The sequence below is a fragment of the Oryzias latipes genome, chromosome 11 (assembly GCF_002234675.1).
Source record: "Oryzias latipes chromosome 11, ASM223467v1".
Classification (NCBI taxonomy): domain Eukaryota; kingdom Metazoa; phylum Chordata; class Actinopteri; order Beloniformes; family Adrianichthyidae; genus Oryzias; species Oryzias latipes.
In genome coordinates this window covers 9,216,373-9,237,066 of record NC_019869.2, presented here as the reverse complement: position 1 = coordinate 9,237,066, position 20,694 = coordinate 9,216,373, and the positions used below count along the sequence as shown (strand labels likewise).

At 38.8% G+C, this 20,694-nt stretch overlaps 1 protein-coding gene and 1 long non-coding RNA gene across 3 annotated transcripts; both read left to right on the top strand.

The window, feature by feature from the left end:
- Window positions 1-1,638: 1,638 nt before the first annotated feature.
- LOC101163669 (src-like-adapter) lies at window positions 1,639-11,099 on the top strand. 2 transcript variants are annotated; one of them, XM_020707087.2, is made up of 9 exons: window positions 1,639-1,805; window positions 2,223-2,309; window positions 2,503-2,602; window positions 3,691-3,723; window positions 3,801-3,887; window positions 4,030-4,133; window positions 6,317-6,448; window positions 6,760-6,877; window positions 8,569-11,099. In XM_020707087.2, the coding sequence occupies exons 1-9, from the start codon at window positions 1,781-1,783 to the stop codon at window positions 8,756-8,758; spliced, it is 876 nt and encodes a 291-aa protein (XP_020562746.1). In that variant the 5' UTR covers window positions 1,639-1,780; the 3' UTR covers window positions 8,759-11,099. The 2 variants fall into 2 exon arrangements, with proteins under 2 accessions (XP_020562746.1, XP_011479092.1); XM_011480790.3 differs by lacking the exon at window positions 3,691-3,723 and having other exon boundaries at window positions 1,640-1,805.
- A 5,903-nt stretch (window positions 11,100-17,002) lies between these two features.
- LOC105355062 lies at window positions 17,003-17,370 on the top strand. The gene is made up of 2 exons (XR_909571.3): window positions 17,003-17,048; window positions 17,135-17,370. It is a non-coding gene; the product is annotated as an uncharacterized LOC105355062 (long non-coding RNA).
- The last annotated feature ends 3,324 nt before the right edge of the window (window positions 17,371-20,694 follow it).

The following is a 20,694-nucleotide window of genomic DNA, read 5'->3' as shown; positions in this document are numbered from 1 at the left end:
AATATCATTAGTGTTCACATCTAGTCTAGCTTTAGATGTCTCCATATTGCATTGACAAACCCTGCTAAGCTTGTTAGCTATTGTGGTAGCAGTGATGTACACATTTATTTTTGTTGCTGCAGCATCACAATGAAGATTAACATCACAATGAATTTGAACAATAAAGCCATCACAAAATATAAGTAAGAACAGTTATTTTTGAGGAACTCTGGTCTGTTCAAACTTAAATTGGTTCTAAGACTTGATTTAGAGACCTACTGCCATGGAAATTGTGTTTTTAAAATGTTCTTGTGGCATTTTTCTCATGGTAGAGGACACAAATATGAATAAAATTAACCGTAAGCATTACACTTCTGAGTATTTCTTTATTCAAATCATTGGGAATCAGGAGCATACAAAAAATGTAGTTTGTAATAAATCGCATATGTTATGTAAAAAATATGCTGGTTGGGCCACAAGCTCCTCTGCTCTGCTCCATTCCAATGTATCCACTTGTGGACGACTACATCCATGTGGGTTGTGGGTTGTGAGAGGCTATAAGCTTGCAGGAGAGCACATAAACACATGGGTGACGGGAAGTGGAGGCGGGCTTAGTCTGTGCCAGCAGTCCCGTGCAAAACTCAGCGGCAAATTACTAATGAACTCCTCCCACTCCGCATCCTTGAAAACAACATATTTTTTAGATTTTGGCTAAAAAAAAGCATAATTATAATTAAAAGACCACTGGGAAGGCTTAAAAAAAAAGATGATCGGAGTGGGACTTTTAATAAGTTCCTGGGGATTTGAGAGTTTTAAACTAGTAGTGGATGTTACAGCAGAAAAAAAAGCCCTCATCATCCTGGAGGTTAAATGTTTTACTCATTGTCCTTTATCATCTCCAATATGTTTTTAAGTTGACATTGACGTCTGACCTGTACTCCTAAGTATTATTTTAAGTAAAATACCTATTCATAATTATGGTTGTCTGAAGTCGATACACAAATAAAGACTGAACCAGTACATTATTTTCTATGCATTCACACTTAGAAAACATCAATGTTCCAGTAAAACAATGAAGAAGCATCATTAAGAAGCCCTAGCCTTGTTTAACCCTTGTGCTATTTTAGATGACCCCACCCTTACATTGACGTGTTCTCCCTACCATGACAAAGGTGGATAAAGGTGGAAAGATTTCATGTAATCCATGGACACCAGTGAAGATCACAAATCGTTGAAGAAAAAAGGTTCAGAGCACTGTCTAGTGGGTCTAGATGACCCAACTCCCAACGTTAAAATGCCTAGGATAGCACAAGGGTTACAGGCTCTCAGACATGTAGAGTTCTAATTCTCTTCCTCCAAAAAAGAACATATTTTACCTTTTAATAAGTAAAAATATCAGAAACCATGCATGAGTCCATAAGATTCCTATTTAGATTGGTTACTGTCTGTACGTTCTATAATAATAATATTCCAATAATATTACCCCCCCCCCCCTCCCTTTTTACAATCAACATAAGTCAATGGAAGTCTTTCCTCCACTCCTTGGAGCATAATGATGGACGGAAGGACCTAACTGCAGCAGCAGCCAAGATAATCACAAATTGTCTCAGCAACACATTTGCCTTCCTTCTTCCTCATTTCATAACAGGAAGTAACATTTCTGTCAGAGACGCGCTGTCACTGTTTGTGGCATGTCATTGCTGTGAAGCGGTGCGGACATGGTGGGTGTCTGGTATCAGACGGCTGCTGCCAACATGCTCCGCTCGGACCATTGACCCTCTCGCCACGTTGGTACCATTACATGCAGCGAGCTTTAAATTCTATGGGTGAGTCTTTCTAATTTGCCTTGTTTACCCCTCATGCAGAGCCATAGACGTCACTTCCCCATTTAACTTAACTGAAATTCAGAGATGGAAACATGTCATCACTTAGAAAAGAAAGTTGATTTTTTTGAATATTTGAAAATGTCCATAATATGAATGTCGCCAGATAACAGGTTTTAGCCGACGGAATCTAACAAAAGATCAATGTGTCAGTGTTGGTCGTCAGTCTGGTGCTACAATGGAAAATTCTGTGTGATTACATCTAGCCTCAGCTTCCCTTTTTTTAATCCACGGCTGCTTTGGGTGGACCATGAGCTTCTTCATAGTGACACAAAAACTTGAAGTTACTGCAACACAAAAAAGTGAAAAGGTTCAAGTCCAATGTCTTTTTTAAATGTTTTCTTTCACTTTTTCTGTCAGCCAGGTGGAGGATGGGTAATATGATGCGAGCTGGGAGCACCAGGAACATAATCCAAAAAGAAAACATCGATGATGGTGATGTGAAAGGTACAAGCACATTGTGAAGACAAATGGCACTTCATGGTCATTTTCGAAATATTTTATGATGCTATTTTAAACACCTCACCCATAAGATAATAGGATGTATGCAAATCAATTGCATGACATGCAACAGAAGTTGGATTTAAAAAATGTATATCACCATTTCATTGTATTTTCACGTGCTTTATCCTTCTGGCAGGTTCAGAAGATGAAATTGTGGTGGTGCTGGAGGACTACCCTTCGGCTGAAATCAGTGAGCCCATCTACAAAATGGGGGAGAAGCTCAGAGTCATTGCGCAGTACGTTTTTGTATTCTGCACATGCATGATGAAGGCTGACAAACAACCCTGACAGAAATAGAAAAGCTAAAGGCTGTGCTTGTCACACAGCCACTACATACTGCATATTGCACATATTGCATAATTGGTCTTACGCGAATATACATGGAAAAAAGGAGAAATGTTTTTCAAAGATGTATCACGAACGAATCAGGTAAAAACCACGGAAGAAGTACGAATAAACCATGCAAAGAACGCGTAAATCAGGGATTATTGCACTGTTTATATGCAATTTATTTGTGGATTTTTATGTCAATTATGTAATTTAAACATGATACTTTTGAATTTAAACGGGATATAAAAGTTAAGCATGGGTGGTACATGTGTGAAAAGTCTATTAGACACATGGAACGGTCATTGAAAGCCACAATATTGTGCATAGTTCTTGCAAAAATCACGCACAATTGTAAAAACTTTACATAATAATTGCATACAAACTACGTAAAATACATACACATAAACTACGCAATTACCAACAGGCCAAAAGTTTTGAAAAGGTCAAAACCAAATTCACGTAAACACCCGTCAGCTGAAACCCTCGACGGACGTTTGGGCACATCGACAAATGACATCGATTACATAAAGTACGCTTATACCATGCTCCGGGTGAATACTAGATTCTGATTGGCTGCTAGGTGTGGATTAAAAAGTGACAATGCACAATTATAATGCACACTTAAAAAAGAAATGTTTTGCATCACTGCGCTGGCTTCTATTAAACAACCTTTAGCTTCATCATCTGGACAAAAACAAGAGGTAAAAGGAGAACTTTGTCTCTGAACTGATGCTTTACGTAACACAGCATGACGATCAGGATAGATATCACTTTCCTTTGCTGTTGCAATTGAGGTTGGCGCCGCCTCAGCTCGGTGTCATGTTACAGTGACAAAGGGATCTAAACCGAACACACAACAAGAAGAAGGTACTAAATACTGGTTGAAAAAAGATATTTATTTCTTTTGTAAGTGACCATGGAATAAGCGGGATATTGGCTCTCGAAGTCTGCATTATCAGAAATTAACGCCCATTGTTTTTTTTACATGTATCAGACCGAAATTACATACGTGGAGAATGCACAGAATGTACGTAGTTAAGTAAGTTGGAAGTTTTAGATTACACTGAGATCTACTGATAATTCCTCTTTGCTTTTGGTGATCAGTGAGGCTTATTGGTGGAAAGTTCGTTCCTTTGCGACTGGAAAGGAGAACTACATACCGGGCAGCCACGTGGCAAAAGTCTACCATGGGTAAGTAACCACATGAGAACAGACTTCCAACACAAAAATGCAAAATTTTTTCTCAGACATTTTATTCTTAATGGATGCTTTTCGTAAATCCACATATAAACAAATACTGAGGTTGTTTTTTTTGTATTCACTATCTGTCTAGATGGCTGTTTGAAGGCTTGGAGAGAAAGAAGGCGGAAGAGCTGCTTCTTCTACCTGAGAACAGGGTGGGCTCTTTTCTGGTGAGGGAGAGCTCCTCAGAAAGAGGTAGGGTCACATGCAAAACAAACAAACAAAAAAAAACTAAGCTTAATTAGTTCGTCAAGCATAAATAAATATAATGTATGGATATAGTGTAAATGTCAAAATTCAAAGTGTTTGCTTTAAAGAAATTTGTGATAACATTGTGAAAATAAAAAGGTCTTTTACGGTGGGAAATGCAAAGCCCTACCTGTTGTCAAGAAAGTCATGGAATTATTTTGAAAGAGGAAAACTACAACAGTTTTAAGTTATTCATTTGTGGTTTTCGCCCACAACTCAGAAACAAATTTCTATTAAACTCCTGCCGCTATGAAACTCTGTCCTTAAAAAAAAACACCTTTTTTGTTGTTGCTGAAAACAGCAAAATTATAATTAAAAGACCATTGGAAATGCTTTGAAAGTAGATCAAAAGATGATCAGAGTGGTTCTTTAACCGTCCCTAGTCTGTGCCAGCCACTTAATTTACAATGTTGACTCTGACTTTGTGGCTTGGAATAAAAACTGCACTGACAACATCTCAGTGCAGGGAAAGTAAATGGTTATAGTGACCACATGCTTCTAAGAAGTCTGTGGTTTGCGTTCAATCTTTTCAGCAAACTTAAACTGGATTTTAAGGCAGTAAATTACAGACAACAGAGAATGGCATATTTATTAATGGTTAAGATTATCCCAATGTCAAAAAAGAATAACTTCATGATTGATTAACATGCAGCCCCATTCACACAGCTCAGAATACAACGTTTTAATCGACAAAAGTAAAACAATTCTGCAGAGATTTAAAAAAATGCTCAAGAAAAGCCATATTTAAGTTTCTTTGTTACGACATTGTAGCATAAGTTGTTAGGACATAAAGCATTTTTGAGGACATTTGACATGATATCAGAATTACTTACATAAGATCAGGCATAGGAAAAAACTGCCTGGTAGCTTCAATTCAGTTTTTAGAACCATACAACCTGAAGAATGTTTCTTTTGAGCCCAATTATTTATTTATTCATGTATTTATTTTTGCTTTTACCTTAATATGGCCATCAGTCTTGCACTTCAAAAACAAAATGAATAAGATTTAAAAGGTTTTCTCTTTCAAAGTATATATTTTAAATATCATGAATAGGTCTGGCGGTTGTTCATCCATACATTTGTCTGCTTTTCGCTTCGATAAAGTTTCATATTGTGTTACATGGCTGCAAGCAAAAAATGTTTGTATTATAATGTATGTAGAAGCAGGTGTTTTGATGTAAAGCAAAAGCTTTAAAGGACAAAAAAGCCAAAGAAAATCAGGGTACGAAAGATTTAAGCTCATATTTAGAGACTGTTACTCTGGGAAACAAAAAGACAGTAACTAATGTACATAGTCAAAGATATTTTATGAGTTTTAAAGATAATTTAGTTATCAATATTGCCTGATTGTTTAATCTTCTAATCAAAGTCAAGGTGTGTCCAAACATTGTTCTTAAACACTGTTTACAATTTCAGAGCTGGGATTTTATTTATTTGTTCTTGTCACGAACTATTTCCTCTTTCACTTTTAGTCCTTTATTTTATTTGTGAGATTAGTAATTAAGTAAAAGAGCACATGTGTCAAACTTAAGGCCCGCGGACCAAATGTGGCCCGCCATGTCATTTTATGTGGCCTAACGGCATAAACGTTTTTAATTTCTTAAAATAATATTTTTCTTTAGTTGATTACACATTATTTATGTGTAGCTGCTGTTGTAATTCTTCAATGTTTGCAGATCTTATGTGTGTATGCAGACAAATTGTTGTCATCAACCCATCAGTTGGATGCAAGGCTGTGTGCAGGCTTTTTTTGTAAAATGTGTCACGTGTAATACATGTTCTTTCTAGCTCAGTTTTATGTTATTTTTCTTTATTCATTCGGACAGTCTGATCCTTCATTAATGGAGTTATGTGGGTTTTAATAAGCGGACAAAATTTTAAAGGATTTATGCTAGCTAGAGAGTAACAAGCTGTGTTTTTTATGCCACTGTAATTGTCACTTAAAGTTATAATTGATAAATGTTGAGTAATTTAACATTAAGAAGTGGCCCTCAGTGTAAATGAGTTTGACACCCCTGTAATATAGTAATGTAGAGAGCTGTCTTCAACAATTTACGATCCATATATAAGTATGTAATGCATCTAAGTGTCAAACGTATCTTATAAATGCTGTCTGTTTGTTTTTTCAGGTGTATACTCACTCTCAGTAAAGCACAGGATGATAAAGCACTATCGTATCTTCAGACTGGACAACAGCTGGTACTACATTTCCCCAAGTCTCACCTTCCAGTGTCTTGAAGACATGATTAACCATTATTCAGGTGAGCAGATGTGAAGGTTTTGTGCGTTGAATAGATGAATGAGTGTCTGTACTCTTACTAACCTCATCTGTGTCACCAGTCATGCGCTTAGAAAACGTTTTTAATGAGAAATACAGTGTGAGCAGTGATAATGACCAGTCATTCAAAGGTATTTTAAATGTTAGGTGAATTTTTTCAGAACAAAATGAACAATTCCCCCTTCAGTAAGTCAGGTTTGTGTGTGCTTAAGCAGTAGAGTGTAGGACTATTTTTATGCAACTCAAACACACATTTATAAAAGTGTTTACCTTCCCTTTTCTTTCTATTTTCAGACTCAGCAGATGGGCTGTGCTGCACGCTAACCTCTCCCTGTCTGTCGGGCAGAAACATTAACCCTGGAACTCCACCCGTGGTCATGCGACGCAACTTTGACTGGAAGAAAGTGGACAGGTTAAAAAAAACTTTTTTTTCTAATTATTGGAAATCACTTTATTTATTTGAACATAACACAAGTTACGTAAGAATTTCAAATAATTTCCACAGGGACATTTAGTAAGTGTCTTGAAAAAAGAAAAAGTTTAAAATTAAAGCTGCGAGCAGCGTTGTCTGGCCTGCAGTCGCTACATGCCCCTCACTCTTCCCCTCTGGCCCAGCCACCCTGGTCAGAGCTGCACGTGACAAATTCACTTTTTTCAGAATGGCCGCTGTCAGATAAATGCATCTAGACATTAAAGAAAAACACAATTATAAACAACAGACCACAACAAGAATCCAGTTTCTCATGGACAAGGGAGAAAAACAAGTGTGACAGAAAACGTCTACCACGCTTCTCTTCTCAAAGGTTCTGCCTCTCCTCGTGCTGCTTTTATTAAGAACACAAGAAGGAGGTAACAATTTCAAGACAAAGAGAAAAAGTTCATTAGGGGGTGTCGTAAAATGACCCCTTTGGTTGGATTCCAACTTCAAACAGTATTCCTTATCAACTCAGGACAGTTTGTTGTAAACCCCCCCCATCCTTGCTGGGGATGGAAGCAGATGAAAAAACACACAACTGTTTTCTAAAAAGGTAAAAAGGTCAATCTGAGTTAATATTTAAACAAATACATTTAAACCAACACATTTAAACAATGATAATAATAAAAATTTTTCCTTCACAGCGGCTTTTCTGTTAGTTGTATCTCCATAGCAACCGTTTCCTCTTTAGGTCGCCTGGAGGTGGCAAACAGGTCTATATATATTTTTAGAAGTAGATATTTAGATTTCCATGGTAACCTCGCCCACCTTTCTAAAATATCCATACCATCACATTGTTTTGTTTAGCTTGAGCCAATGGTTCATGTAATAAATTGTCACAATATTCTGGTCAAAAATTGTACAAAACAACAGGGTAATGCCGCTTTGCCAGCCTGCCACGCCATTAAAAATCTGCAACCTTTAAAACCAATATTTTCTCCCAAGACTGAATGATGCTCAAGGAGTTTGGAGATGATCAATCAAAATCCCTATGGGAGGGGTTTAGATTTGTAGAAGGTGATGTTATTAGAAAATTCAATATGGCTGCCTCTTTTAGAAGTCAAAGGTCAACAACACTTTGGCTGTGGTTGTGTGTGAAATTTTATGAAGTTCGCTCGAAAGTTTTTTGTTATTACACTGCGTGCCAAATTTCATACTATGACACAAGGTTCTGTAGTCATCCCATAATAATTAAAAAAAACCTTTCTAATGAATATTTCTGACACGTTTTTTGGTTTTATTAGCGGATTTTGAAATTTTTTAAAGAGATTTTTGCTTAAATCAGGTTTTTTACCGATTTGTCCTTCCTGCTGTGATGTCATCATATCTTTTTTTTTTAGGGGGGGGGGGTCACTATGTCCAACATTCATTTTTCAGCAGGTACAGGGTGTAGTCAAAATTTGGGAAGTTTTTGAGTCTGTGGAGGTGAAGTTTTCACTCAAATGGTGACAAATTTATACTTAATTAGAAATGCAAGTTTTACACAAAACATATAAGAAACCAAATGTTCAATCTTCACCCTGAAAAATATTTTTTTTAGCAGAACATGTAATCAAAAGGCAATTTTTTTTTTTTTTTCAAAGTTTGTAAATCATTATTCATATCTGGATCTACCTCCTCTTTTGCAGTAAACAACTGGTGGAGAACAGCGATGACAGCATTGTGAGCTACGGAGTAAGGAACAGCATCGCTGCATATCTGTCCTTTACTGCTCCTGATGACTCCTCAGAGAGATTGGACCGTAGGAAGAGGAAATGCAAATCTGTGAATATAAACCATGCAATGGACCACAGACACACTGAAAGCGAGGATTTTTAGAGGCCCGAAAGTGTTGCAGCGGAGGCTGGACCACGGAACCATCCTCTGATGTCTGCTTAAAACCCCTGAAACCTGCAGAATTGCTATGACCTCACATTTGTCCGTGTATGTTAGAAATCAAGGTGTGTATACCGGGAGCACTTTGAAGTATTGTAACAATAATTGCTTGGCATGATTCATGAAAAAAAATGGAGCTGATCTTTATGAGAGTGCAATTATGGCACAGTTTTAGCAGATGCTATGGCAAAAATAGATTGAACTAAACCAGGGCTTTGCATCATAACTGTGTAAAATGTTAAAATATTATATATATTTCGTTGTTGTTTTGCATTACTAGTATTACTGCCTTTAAAATACTTTTTGTTATTGATAAATGTTGCTCAGTGGTCATAATTGAAAGAAAGGTGATTATAGCCCTGACTTAATTATTAATTGTTTTTTTAAGGGGGGTGCAATCTAACCTTTTCATAACACACAAATGCACCAAGAAATTCATTAAAAAGCACAAAAACATAAAATGTGGCATCTTCTTAGGCCACTCCCACAAAGGTCTCCACTAGGGCTGCTCAAACTGTTACCCTCAAAAGACTCAGAGAGTTGAGGGCCAAAAGCTGCCACCCGTGGCAAATTTAGCTGAAATCTCACAAGTTGTTCATGTTGTGTTGTCTTGTGCAGCCAATGGCTGTGAAAAAGCTGACATTTCTTTTTTGTTGAGGGTTGTCCAATTCCCCTCACTACTCCCCAACCCTTAAAAGACAATATTGCACAGGACTGTGCTCTGGATTTTAACGCCATTCAGACACATCCTCACTATTTTTATTTAAACAACATATATGACGCCACCCATTTGCCCATTCACCCCTTTATCCAATCTTCTATTGTCCAGTTTTGATGAGCCTGTGGGAATTGTAGCCTCAGTTTCCTGTTCCTAGCTGATAGGAGTGGCACTAGGTGTGGTCTTCTACTGTAGCCCATCTGCCTCGAGGTTGGACGTGTTGTACATTCAGAGATGTTCTTCTGCAGACCGCGGTAGTAACCAGTGGTTCTTTGAGTTACTGCTGCCTTTCTATCAACTGGAACCAGTCTGGCCGTTCTCATCAGACCTCTGACATCAACAAGGCATTTTCTTGTTCTTACCATTGTCTGTAAACCCTAGAGATATTGTGGATGAAAATCCTAGTAGACCATCAGTTTCTGAAATATTTAGACCAGCCTGTCTGGCACCAACAACCATGTCACGTTCAAAGTCACTTCAATCACCTTTTTTCCCCGTTTTGATGCTCGGTTTGATCTGCAGCAGATCATTTTGGCCATGTCTACATGACTAAATGCATTGAGTTGCTGATTAGAAATCTGCATTAACAAGAAATTGGACAGGTGTGCCAAATAAAGTGGCCAATGAGTGTATATTCTACTGAGCAGCAATGCACAGCAGTTTCCAGGGCAGTGGATTTTGGCATTGTAGATCTGGACAGCCTAACAGAATGGCGGTAACCATTTTGGTTCCAGCAGGTAACCAGCAGAGACTTAAGAACCAGCTAGAAAACACAGACCCTCCTGAACCACGATGAACATGATCTTTTATAAGACCCTGGGTCAGGTTGTTCCACTTTAGCTTAATGATTGAATTTTGGTTAGGCCCTGCAAATGCCTACCAAACCAAGAGTTTGGGTCCTTTGACCCAGGAAGTAAAACTGAAAAGGTAAGCAGACACAAAACATATTAACACAATACATAAACATAATACACCCAAACAAACCACCCAACAGTTGAAAAACTTGTGCATGTCGTGTGTCATCAGGGAACCCGCTCAGATATTTTCATAGTTGAACGTGTGCACCCAACCAACCAGCATGGTCTTGATACTTGAGCATATGATGTGTGTGTGAGTTTCTGTGTGGAGTTTCAGACAGGTGAAACTGCCATAAAGGGGCCTGTTAGTGCTGTGGAATTGATAAGTGTGCACTCCCTGGTGCATCCCTGTAGCACAGCCTGACTGTTAGAAATGAGGAAATTAGACGATCAGAGTGTAATTTTGTGCCAGTGTCCAGCATCACCTGTACGTCATATCATTACAAGTATTTCCTGACACACATACCACACACGACAATGGTACGTTCTATTTTTATGATGTCCCCTGAGCTGGCCATACGAGTCTCAAGGAAAACTGCAAGACACAAACTCATGTAGAACAGCAGCCGACTGATTAAAATTTGGCAGAAAGACCAACATTTTTTTGGAAAAAAAATAGTGTCTTTGTGCAAAGTAACACAAATGTATTCATAAATCTGAGCTCCAACAAGTTTGTAGTTAATTTATAAAGTTGTAATTCTGACCTAAATGTACGCACCAATGTGTTTTCTTTTGTGTCACTGGGGAGCCAATCAAAGTGTGTCAATGACCCAACGTTGATCTCCAAGCCCTACTATTGGTCTTAGTCTACACTAGTTTACATTTTTCACCAAGCAATAAGAGCTCCTTTTAAAAATGTCCAGTCTGTCATTTCCCTGTTATCGAGTTTTTTGTAGACGTAGACAGTAGGAACTAAACCGATCTTTTAACATTAGTGTTTTTGTGTCTGGACATTTGTAAATTCAGCAACAAATGTTGCACTTACCTGAGATATAACTAAACAGTGGTGCAACAGTTTCTGTGTGCAACCAATGACCAGACTACATGTGGAAAATGACTTCCTTCTGCTTTTACACAAGGCTAACCAAATTTTAAGTAAAGTCCCACACTAGAATGCGGAAGTCTTGAGCAAAGAGTTGCCATCTCTAAGTAAAGGTTTAGAAACTATAAAAGCTCAAATAAGGCTGGAGTTATACATGTAAGATCCAAACATATTATTTTTAAGATTGACATGAGCCCTCAAGTTCCTGTTTGTGACAAAAAAAACACACTTTGAAACTCTAAAAAAGAGTGCACCACATAAAAGGACATTCAGTGCTTTAAACCAAAACCTGAATGTTACTGCCCTGAAACTGATGGTGACTCACATAGTAAAAACACATATTTTGAAGTCATCTGAGTGTGAAATATTGTTCCACCAGAAAACAGAAGAAAAAATGTACATGTTTTAAGCCATAGTTTTTGACAGTTAAGTTGGCAATAAGGAATCATTTTCTCTGACTTCAAGTGTTAGTTTGATTGGTTGCAAACGGACAGACAACTGACCTACACTTCATTTCATATAATGAAATCATAAAAAGCATATTAGAAGAAAAAATGATGCAGAGGAAACATTTTTGGGAAAATACACAAATGTGAAAGTGCAAAAAGGAACAAAACAAACATAAGTGCACGTTGAAGTGCAAAGAAATGTATGCTTGCACAGTAAAATGCACCGAAAATTATTGCACTATTGTTTTTCCGTTTGGGCAGCGTAGGTCCCGTCGCTGGGGACCCTCCTGGTCCAGCGCGCCCCCCCCCCCCCCCCCCCCCCCCCCCCTGGTCTGGCTGGTCGGGTTGGGTAGGATCTGGTTCCCCTAACGATCAAATGTTTTACTTTGGCAGCATGCATGCATCTCCACCCCCATGTGCATGTGCACACTGGCACACTGCTCCCTGTCTGCTTTATCCCTCCTCCTAACCCACAGTGTATCGATGGACAGATTTCTTCCGCTTATCTTAGTGTCAGAATTTCACGTTTGGATGTAATATTTGTCTTTCTGCAGATCTAGCATCAATGTTTCACAGCTTAAAATCATAACATATTCAAATTAGCAACTCGGCACTTGTCTCCCTTCACTTTTTCCCCCTCTCTCTTTATTTCTTTTTCTTCTGCCCCCCCTCCCAAACACACACACACACACACACACCTTCCCCCTCTCCCTCCCTTTTAATAAAAAGAATATGTATAACTACTTAAAATACAAAATGTAACAAATACATAAAAAATAATTTAAAAAAACAAAAAGGGGTTCATACAAATTTACACCCTGGCTATCTGAAGATTCATAACCCCTTTTTGTAATAGCAAAACCTGTCCAACACAAAAGGCCTTCAGCTGTCATCTGTTTGCTCAGTTGTTGGACAGAACATGTAAAATAAAGTTTTATTTTTAAACTTTATTTATAAAGTTAAATTGCACTGCAAATCTTCAAATTTAACTTAATACTGTTTGTAAAAAGAAGATTAAGCAAAAACTGGAGTCTGCTGTTTCTTGGTCTGCACATGTGATTCGATCACTATGATCCCTATAGTACCAAGTTTAGATGCCTGTCGGCAAACCGTGCAGGTAGAATTCCCTCATAAGGGTTTTTGGGCTCCTATTAAGTAGTGTATTAAACTTTCACTAAAGGAAGTTTCAGGTTTGTGGCTTTGGTTGCAGCACTTTTAGGGGAAAAATTGAGTTGCTTTATTTATTTATTTTAAAGATGTTTTATTAGCATATTGATAAACAATCCAGTTGAGAGATACATTTTACCTTTTTTTTCCCCGTCAAGATTCAACATACGTGAATAGAAAATAAAACATCAAAAAAGGAACATGGAACATACCTAAAATGGAGCTGCTTATGTGCTTTTATGTGCCTTTTTATGTGCAGCTCGAACAGCCTTTTTTTCATGCAGCAGACATGCAATCTTACAAAACTTGCTGACAAAGTCCAACTCCAGGAAGCTTGAGACTCAAAAACATGCACCATAATGTTTCTAGACGTTCCTGTGGGGCAAAGAGATCCGAACTTTCCTTTGTACAAAATTATGATTTAAATAGTTGGCATGTAATTGGCAGGAGTGAAATCAATCAAGTAACCCTTGTGCTATCATAGGCACTTTAACATTGGGAGTTGGGTCATCTAGACCCACTAGACAGTGCTCTGAACCTTTTTTCTTCAATGATTTGTGATCTTCACTGGTGTCCATGGATTACATGAAATCTTTCCACCTTTATCCACCTTTGTCATGGTAGGAATTACACGTCAATGTAAGGCTGGGGTCATCTAAGATAGCATAAGGGTAAACATCAAACACACATCTGGGAGCTTACTTCGTATTACTCAATTTAGAGTCTCTTGATGTCAGCATTAATTGTCTCGCTCAAAAAGCCACCTTTCTGTGAGCAATCAATTAGGAAAATACAGTAAAGAAACCTTGGAGTACAAGTGTTTCCTGTTGGTAAAAGTCTGCTGGACTAACTACTAATAACAGCTGGGAGCAGTGTTGTATGGCCTGCAGGCACTACCCACCTCCACATCCACCACGAGCCTCTACCCGCCCTTGCCACTCGCCTCCAACCAGCCTCACTTCCTAAGCAGCTGCTATGCGCCCCCTTCCTCATGGCCTCCATAGATATTTTACTGACTCCGCCCCTTCTGCCTTTGTCACCCTGGTCAGAGCTGCATGTTAAAAATTGAGTTATAAAAAACCCCCCACTTTTTTCAAAATGGCAGCTGTTCTGTTGGTTTTATCTCCATGGCAACCATTTTATGTTTTGGTAGCCTGGGTATGCCCAACAGATCTATGTAAATTTCAGAAGAATTGGCAAAAGTCAATTTTTTGATTTCCTTAGCAACGATGGTTATTTGCTAACCACACCCACATTTCTAATATGTTTGTATTCTTTATCATACAATCTGTTCAGCTCCAACCAGGGATCCATGCATTGAGTTTTCACAATATCCCGTTAAAAAATATGGGATTTACAGAAGAAAGCCACTTTTGCGAGCTTGCCAAGCGCACAGCGGTTAAATTCTTCAACTTCTAATTTTCCCCAGTTGCTTTCCAATGATGCTTGAGAAGTTAGGAGACGATAGAAGAAAATCCTTAGGACAAGTTTTAATGTTGTAGCTGGTGCTAAAGGTGTTTAATTGAAGATTCAAGATGGCGGCCTCTTTCTGAGGTCAAAGGTGAATGAAACTCCATGGCTGGTTGTATACTTATGGAGGTATGTGTGTACAATTTGGTGAAGATTGCTTGAGCAAAACTTTTCTTTTCCTGGATTGGGGATTAATGTGAAACTTGCCAAATTTTACACGTTGCCACAAAATGGTCTACAACCCATAGTTCCTGTGGCCATCCCATAATATTTTAATGCTTCCCTTGGAGATACCCGATCCGTTTGTTTTGGTTTCATTGGTTGATCTAAAAAAATTAAGTCGAAGAAGAAGAATGAAACGGTAGGATTGTCATATAGCAGTTTTTGTGGCCATATTGGTGTGTGCCTTGTCACTGTTGGTGTCTGTTTGGTCTTAGTCCTTTTTCATTTTTTCTATCATTGTGAAAACAGTACGGTCCTTGCAGTGAGTGACCTCTGTGGGCCATAATTATAGTCAATCATACATCACATTTGGCGTATTCAAAAACATTTTTGATCACTCCTGGCTGGAATTTCACAAAATTAATAATGTGATTGCGTGCTTCATGCAATCACATTGAAGATTTTAATTACAGTAAATAGCATCTTTATGGTAAATGAATTCCAGATGAGTTAAACTGACCTTTTCTCTGCATAGCTTTGATTCTCTTTTTGCATCAGATGTCAGAAGCAAAGAACTCCAGGAATGCACTCTAGTTTGGATTGTTTTTGGTTCAGTAAAAACAAGAAGTGGATGTCTAAATCTGACAGTAGGCTAAAGTGTCAAAGAGTTGCAAACCTTTCCCATAGTTCTTTTATTTAACTTCTTCTAATCTCAACATAACTTCCTGTCTAAACTTTCGACTTCTGATTGTAGTTTTTCTTGCTTGGCCAAAAAAAATGCTCAGACTTTGGAAAAATGGCTTCTTGTCCTCATTTGCTCTTATCATAAAAAGGGGTTTATTCAAAGAGAATTAAAGTAAAATGTTTAATCTGTTGATTCTAAAAACATTATGGATTTTTTTATCTGAGTAAAGTAGCAGGCAGATATTTTCCAGCTAGTAGAGACTGGTTTACTTAAAGCATGATTGTCATTTTTGGTAAAAAACAAAACAAAAACGAAAATACAAAAAATGAATAAAACTGTGTCATTTTCTTGGGCACAGTTCTGCAGAGCAGCAGTAGTCCTTCAGAAAGTTACCTCTATGAGTTGTGGGTGGGACTGTCGGCGTAGAGTGAATCTGTCTTCATTTCCCTTTATCTCTCTTTAACACTTTCTCCCGCTAGCCTACAGCCCCTCACAGGCCCAACTTAACGTTAGTGGTACAAAACAAAAAATGTACGGCTATCCAGCCACGCAGTATTGATCCGGATTCCAGAAAACAGGAAAACAAAGACATTCATGGATCTATTTGTCTGCAAGTGGATGCATCAGAATAGAATGGAGCAGGGAGATTGTGGCCTGCCGATTGAACATTTTCAATGATCCAACAAGAATAGTTTTAAAACTGCATTTTTCCGTTTGCTGCTGTAAAAACAATTTGAATAAAGAAATCCTCAAACTGTCAGTAACTGGTAGTGTATGACCCTATACATGCAGGAGACTGGGCTTGGTGGCAGACACTTTAAACATGACAAACCCAAGGGAGCAACAAAAGAGTGATAAAACAGATGATCTGATCAGGAAGAACTGAAAAGCAGGCACTTGTAAACACTGAGGGTAACTGACAGAAAGGAAAACAGCTGTGACCGATCAACATGAACCTGCAGTGACTACTGGGGGAACAACTCAAAACCTGACCAAAACCAAGGAAATAAGACTGACAACCACATCCAAGAGCACAGTCCTCACAGAAACATAGTTGCAATCTTACTTTTCTTTGAATATGTTCTCCATCATGAGGATAAAGCTACAACAACATGTTAAAACACTAAAAACAAGATTTTCTTTGGAGCGAGTCTTTAATGGTAGTGATGAACACTGTTTTCTCCACACTATAAGGTACATTTAAAAGCCTTAATTTCATCAAAAAAGGACAGTGAGCCTTTTAGTTTAGATTTTTAATCAGTATATGGATTCATTCTGGATGTGCTTACTGATATTGAAGTTATTTTGAGAGGTACATACTCTGTCAAAATGTCAGCCTTGGTTGTATTGTGATTTCGCTAACGCGGCTAACGTGGAGCGGTGCCAGACCGTGTTTTGTTTACAAATTACCAACAAGGTTGGGAGTTACTGTAGTCACAGTAGCGTTTGTTTTAGCGGTATCAGTCTATTTTCCTTACATGTTACAAACATGATTTGGAGTTAGAGGAATAGTGAATATGTTAAAGCAGATAATGTGACATGGTGCCTCTGTCGGCCTCCTCCCCCTCTCCTCTCCGCTTGGCTGCTGATTCTCAACACCTGCGACCACTTACCTCATCACCTCATCCGCCTTCATAAGGAGCCACAGGATCATCAGTCTTCGCCAGTCCGTTGCCCCTGATGGTGCATAGTTGGTCTTCAAGTCAAGCTATAGTTCGTTTGCTACGTCAAGTCCATGACTAAATCTGTCTCTCTCTACTCACCTTCAGGAATCCAGTACCACGAGTGGTCGCCTGAATCAGCTTCCAGCCGGTCTCGCCAATCTGTCCTCCCCTGCGGTCCCACCACGAGCCTCTGCCACCTCAAGGATCCCAACCTTCGCCAGCATCTGCCTACGGAGAAATCCACCAGTGACGCTGCTAACCTCTGTCTCCAGTTTGGAACCGACATCCAGTCCTGCTCACGCTCTGCTCTCTGCTCCTCGAATTAAATCTCTTACCTGCCACGCTCGCCTCCCGCTGTGTTTCTTCTGGGTTCCAGCATCTGGGTTCGAAAAGTGTTCTGTAGCCATGACATAATGTGGATTACTGTCAGTATGTTTTTTTACATGTCACAACAAGGTTACGAGTCAGACGAATGGTAAATATGCTAATGTGGCTATCATATAGCTGTGTCATAGGCTTGGTCCTAGGCTTGGTCAATTCCTATATTCCTATTTTCACAACTCACTATGTAGTGCGTTCGCCGTATTGTAGTCCTGTCTGAATCCACAATTCCAAAATCGAGTGCCTTAAGAATTTCCCACAAGTCTTGGCGAGAAACCAGTGTGCATCGATGCTCACTAGATTTGTGAATATAGACCACAATGCATTGTGTTAGAACAAGTTTTGCCCAAAAAATGTATTTAAATGTATTTTTTAATAAACCACCAACGTTTTCCTCATCAGAATACAGTTAATTCACAAATAGTCGTCGTAAAACGCTCGTATTGGTTTGATTATTACTTCGTGAAATCAGTGACGACATATTCACAGTTTAAAAAAAAAAAGTAGTGAGCATGGTGTCCGAACTACTTTTGAAATCCAGAGCACCAGATGGTTTTTTAGGAATTAGGGTGGGAATTCGGACAAAGCCAGACTGCTTTTTTACGTGTCACGAACAAGGTTGGAAGTAATTGTTGTCACAGTAACATATGTTTTAGAGGTATCAGTCTGTTTTTTTATGCGTTGCTAATAGGTTGGGAATTACGGCTATGGTGATTAAGCTAGTGTAGCTAATGTGTAGCGTGTTACAAACAAGTCTTGGAGTTTCTGTGAATGCTGTTAATAAAGTCGGACTGAGGGACTTTTCTCAGACTCTTTAGTATTGCTTCGTGCGCCTTATACATATGATATACGTTCAAAAATTGACCATTCTGAGAAGGTGCACCTTATAATCTGGTGCGTCCTATAGTGCAGAAAATACAGTACTGCATTTTCATTGGAACTTTAACCACATCCTCAAAGTGTTTTACGGAACAAAGTTAAACTCTCAATCAGGTGAAGAAGAACAAAAAACATGCCAGCAACTTTATAGTTCTTAACAAAACGGCCAGATGTGAACAAAAGACTGAAGCACAATGTTTAAACAAACAGAAGAAAAACACAAAAAAATGCTTCAGTTTGAACAAAATCTGGTAGAAGTCTCCTCCATGGAGCTCTGTCAACAAAACTGGGAAGTGACTGCTGAAACAGTATATGAGGAAATGTTTGTCCAAGAGTCAGAGCCAATACACACAACAAATATTCAGTTCAGCCAAAGAAGAAGAAACCTTGAGAAAACAGTCATGAGAAATGAAAGTTCTAGAGAATCAAGGTCTTTGCTGGGAAATGCGGTGGCTTAAGGTGACCTGCTGGGAACAAACACTAAGTCTGCTCTCATTACAGTAGGCAGAATCAGGCCATGTTGAGAAAATGTTCAAAGAAAATACAACCATTGCAGAACTGACCAGGCTATGGGCACTCACTGATCTTATATTAAAGCAGCTGAATACTGCTGAGATAGCAGCACAAAGCTGGGACCAGTACAAAGAACTACAAACTAGTTTATGTCATTAGATCTCAAAGATGAATGTTTTGTCTTTTTAGTTAGTTCAATGGGAATTATGAGCTTGTACTGATTAACCCTTGTGCTATCGTAGGCACTTTAACATTGGGAGTTGGGTCATCTAGACCCACTAGACAGTGCTCTGAACCTTTTTTCTTCAATGATTTTTGATCTTCACTGGTGTCCATGGATTACATGAAATCTTTCCACCTTTATCCACCTTTGTCATGGTAGGGAGAACACGTCAATGTAAGGGTGTGGTCATCTAAGAAGCTTGAACTGAGTCCCCCGCTTCGCATCAGACGGTTGCTTCCACGCAGTGCGTTAATTCTGATCATGCCATTAACCCGCTTATACAATGGTCACTTACAAAACAAAAATCATTCAACCAGTTTTTAGTACTTTATTCTTGTTATTTTTACTGTTTCGATTAGTTACATGGTGTGGCGCCGTGACAACGTGCCACACCACTTGAACCCCTTAGCCGGCTCATCCGGCGTGGACCTTGAGGGCAGCAGCAAAGAAAAGCGATATCTTTGCTGATCGTCATGATGGGTAAATTAGTTCAGAGAGAAAGTTCTCCTTTCACTGCTTGTTTTTGCTTGATGAAGCTAAAGTTTGTTTATAAGATGCCAGCGCAGTGATATAGAACATTTAAACTATGTGGCCAGCACTTCTTTTTTAGGCGTGCAGTTATCACTGTGGTATAAGTAAGGGTTAAAAACAGACCAGGCCATAAATGGTGAAGTTATTAAGACAATTCTAACACATACAGTCAGGACAATAAATATTTGGACAGAGACACATTCTTTCTTTCTTATTTAGTTCCTGTACATTACCACAGTGAATTTTAAATAAAACAACTCAGGTGCCATTGAAGTGCAGACTTTCAGCTTTAATTCCAAGGGTTGAACAAAAAGATTTCCTTTATATGTGAAAAACTAAAGCCTTTTTTAAACACAATCCCTTCATTTCATGGGCTAATAAGTCATTGGACAATTGACTTCCATGCTATTGCATGGGGAGGTGTGGGCAATTCCCCTGTTATGTCATTATGAGTGAAACAGATAAAAGGCCTGGAGTTGATTAGAGGACTCGTGCTTGCATTTTGAAGATCTTGCTGTGAACAGACAGCATGCGGGTAAAGGAGCTCTCCATGCAGGTGAAAGGAGCTATCATTAAGCTAAGAAAACAGAAAAAAAACATGCCAGAAATTGCTACCGTATTAGGAGTGGCAAAATCAACAGTGAGGTACATCCTGAGAAAGAAAGAAAGAAAGAAAGCACTGGTGAACTAAGCAACGCAAAAAGACCTGGACGTCCACGGAAGACAACAGTGGTGGATGATGACACAATCATTTTCATGGTGAAGAGGAATCCGTTCACAACAGCCAACCAAGTGAACAACACTCTCCAGGAGGTAGGCGTATCAATATCCAAGTCTACCATAAGAAGAAGACTGCATGAAAGTAGATACAGAGGGTACACTGCAAGATGCAAGCCACTCATAAGCCTCAAGAATAGGAAGACTAGATTGGACTTTGCTAAAAAAGCATCTCCAAAAGCCAACACAGTTCTGGAAAAACATTCTTTGGACAGATGAAACCAAAATCAACCTCTACCAGAATGATGGCAAGAGAAAAGTATGGAGAAGGCGTGGAGAAGCTCATGATCCAAAGCACACTACATCATCAGTAAAACACTGTGGAGGCAGTGTGATGGTCTGGGCGTACATGGCTGCTAGT

Excerpts from the sequence above, each read along its gene's own strand:
- LOC101163669 (XM_020707087.2), top strand. The coding sequence starts at position 1,781 with ATGCAGCGAGCTTTAAATTCTATGG. Across the intron at positions 2,310-2,502 it reads CGATGATGGTGATGTGAAAG|GTTCAGAAGATGAAATTGTG; the intron begins GTACAAGCACAT and ends TCCTTCTGGCAG. Across the intron at positions 3,724-3,800 it reads ACGTGGAGAATGCACAGAAT|TGAGGCTTATTGGTGGAAAG; the intron begins GTACGTAGTTAA and ends TTTGGTGATCAG.